At 33.1% G+C, this 3,127-nt stretch overlaps 1 protein-coding gene across 1 annotated transcript; it reads left to right on the top strand.

Moving 5' to 3' along the window:
• The first annotated feature begins 446 nt into the window (after positions 1–446).
• On the top strand, positions 447–1,305 carry LOC128856635 (lipopolysaccharide-induced tumor necrosis factor-alpha factor homolog). The gene is made up of 2 exons (XM_054091948.1): positions 447–910; positions 991–1,305. The coding sequence occupies exons 1-2, from the start codon at positions 588–590 to the stop codon at positions 1,085–1,087; spliced, it is 420 nt and encodes a 139-aa protein (XP_053947923.1). The 5' UTR covers positions 447–587; the 3' UTR covers positions 1,088–1,305.
• Positions 1,306–3,127: the final 1,822 nt, after the last annotated feature.

The following is a 3,127-nucleotide window of genomic DNA, read 5'->3' as shown; positions in this document are numbered from 1 at the left end:
CAGCTGACAGGGTTTTACGGGAATTTTCAAATATCGTGAAATAAAATTTACGATACTACGATACGGAAGGAAGGAATTTTTCATTTACATGGGGTTCTCATTAGTTTGATCGTAACAGCTGATAGGGACTGCGTTTGCGTCGTTCACTGTTTCCAGCATTAGTGCATGCATTTTCTGCTATGTAAACGATAATTTTATATATGTATGTATGTATGTATGTATGTATATGCCGGCTATCGCCCTGCACAAGCAGTAACGGATCCCAAATTATAATATAGGCGACTATGTATGTATATGCTTGTATAATTGTTTACATTTGTTTCTCATGCATTGCCTGCCAATCACTAAATCAAGTTACAAAATAAAACAACTGACTTCAAAATAGTTTGAGAGCCAATGGGAGTTCCGATATTTCTCTAGTAAGCTCTAGCAGTCATCATTTCCCGAACATCAGTATTTAATGCGAGTTCTAATACTGCGCATGCCAGTGTTGCTACAACTTTCGAAATTGAAACATTTCGTTTAATTTCTGTTTTTCATTGTGTGAAATATTCCGATTAGTTGCGAAATTGTGAGAAATTAGCAATATGGCTTTCGGTAAGCAAAGCGAAGCACAAATGCGCAATGATCTACAATCTGCGTTAAATGATGCAACAGCACCACCGCCAGACTATATTTCAACCGAAAATGTGACCACTATGCAGCCTGGATCCAGAGGAGCACCGATCTATGGTGATATGCCATCATCGATACCGACTTTCACGCCCATCTATACGAATCAAAATCCACCGGTTGGTCCAAAATCAGTGCGCTTGCGGTGCCCACAATGTAAATGTATGGTGGACTCGCAAGTTAGACATCGTTCAACGGTCAAGACGCATTTGGCCTGTTTGCTGCTCTCGTGGACGTGGTGAGTATGAGTGAACCATTGACAAACGAAAATTTCAAGTTGTCTACTTTTTATATCTCTTCTTAATTTTTTTTACATAGCTGTTGTTGTTGTCTGCCATACTGTATGGATACTTGCCGCAATGCCAATCATTTTTGCCCGATGTGCAGTACTTTTATTGGGACCTATGAATCCTAAAGCAAGAAGTTCAAAAGAAACTATGCAGTTAATGCAGAAATGACAGATAAGAGACGAGTGGTTTAAGTTCCGTTCATTTCCTTCGATTTCACCTACATACAAAAGTGTCCAGGAAATTTCAATATTCTTATATATATATTTACATATTGACAAAAGATATTATTGTAAAATAAAATAAAGTGCATTAACGTGGACTGCGTTCACGCACGGCAACTCCATTGTTTGCAGTTGTTTTTGTTTTGAGTATACATTCAAGAAATCATTTACAAGAATGGGAACAGAAGGCGTATTATGCGAGTCGGTGATGTCAGATATTTTCGGCCAAATTTCCCACAACAATTGGGAGCAATTTTTTTTTAAATTAATTCAATTAAAAAAAGTAAAGTGCTCAAAACGCATTTTTCAGCTTTAAAAAGTAATATTTATAAACACAGGTATCCCTCGTATAACGCGATAGTTACGTTCCAGAAGAATTGCGCGTTATGTAATTCCGCGTTATCTAAAACATAGTTTTCATATAAATTTTGGGGTTATGTTCCAATAGGTTTTTTTTTAAATCAAATACATACAAAATAACAGATGCACATATATTTCAACTCAATACTAAAGTTCAGACTTTCTTATACAATTAAAAACACAAGATATGAATAATAATACATATGTACATACATATTTCAAAATTCAAAAAACAAAATTTAAATAATTATGTGCACATTAAAAAATTTAAAAACAAACTAAAACAAATTAAAGGTTTATTAAAAACTTTATTGGTATTCTTCAAACTTCTTATGGTAATTCATCTATTTCACTGTCTTCAAAGATATTTGCACGTGGGCGTTTTGGGGGAGCAATAGCTTCATCAGAAGATATTTCTTGAACATAGTTTTCGCTATTGGATAAGAAACTAGTTGTAGGACCTTGTGGTTCTTCTACTGGTTTTATAATTGCAAAATCTGTTATCAGTTTTTGGTGGGTGGTTTTTTAAGCTCCTTTTCTGGTATACTCACACATGTTGTGAAGGCAAAAAAGGGTAATTCCCGGTTTACATTAAAAATACATTACATATTATATATATGTAGTACGCAAATTAGTGTTACCAGATTTTATAATTATGTATTTTCCCCTTCGCGTTATATAAGCCTAAATTTCGCGTTGTACTGAAACCTAATTTTTCCAAATCGCGTTATATCGAAACCGCGTTGTATAAGACCGCGTTATACAAGGGATACCTGTACTTGCATATAGTGCAGGCGCTAAAGGACATTGAGTATGCAAAATGTGAGGACCGCATTCTATAAATATTTTTGAACTCAGAAAAGCTTGCATATTATGATTCTGGATGTTGCCGGGAGATTTGATGGTCCAGTTTTTTTTTTTACCCCACCCCCTTAGTATTCAAGTAAATAGACTGAACAAGTGCTTTGAAACCATTTCAATGATTGTTTTAGTGATAAAATTCAATTATTTCTTATGATTAAAGATAATTTTAGTTAGTCAATAAATAAAAAATAAAGCGCATATTTTTGATAAAAAATGATTTAATAGGAAAAAGAACATTTTAACATAAGTCATACATTTGTATGAAAAATACAAATAATTAATCTCTTTTATTTTGGAAGTTATTATTAATAATCCTGCACAACGAAATACAATTTGGGGTATATTCAGAAACGCATTATAAATGCGCAGTAATTGCAGCGCTGGCAGCACTGCCAATGTGACAAGTGATGCAATTGATAGATTTGTTAACGATTTGCAAAAAGATTTGTTGCATTTATGAACGCGTTTTACACTAAAATGGAAGTATTATTGAGTTTAGTTGTTGACGATATATTTGAAGTAAAAAGTGATAGTTTTTGCTAAATTAAAAAAAAAAGACGTGTAAAGCTAAAAACAAGATCACATATAGTAAGATGTTCATTAAAACGAAAAATTCCCAAAAGTAAATCTTTTTTGCTAGTCGCTAATGCTTTTTAATTGTGATTGTAATTCATTACTTTTCCAATTTTCAAAAAAAAAAAAAAACAATAAATCTTTTTT

The sequence above is a fragment of the Anastrepha ludens genome, chromosome 3 (assembly GCF_028408465.1).
Source record: "Anastrepha ludens isolate Willacy chromosome 3, idAnaLude1.1, whole genome shotgun sequence".
Taxonomy (NCBI): Eukaryota; Metazoa; Arthropoda; class Insecta; order Diptera; family Tephritidae; genus Anastrepha; species Anastrepha ludens.
This window is presented reverse-complemented; position numbering and strand designations above follow the sequence as displayed.

Bases quoted from the DNA above. Each gene is read 5' to 3' on its own strand.
- LOC128856635 (XM_054091948.1), top strand. From the start codon at position 588: ATGGCTTTCGGTAAGCAAAGCGAAGCACAAATGCGCAATGATCTACAA. The intron at 911-990 runs GTGAGTATGAGT...TTTTTTACATAG, and splicing joins TTGCTGCTCTCGTGGACGTG to CTGTTGTTGTTGTCTGCCAT.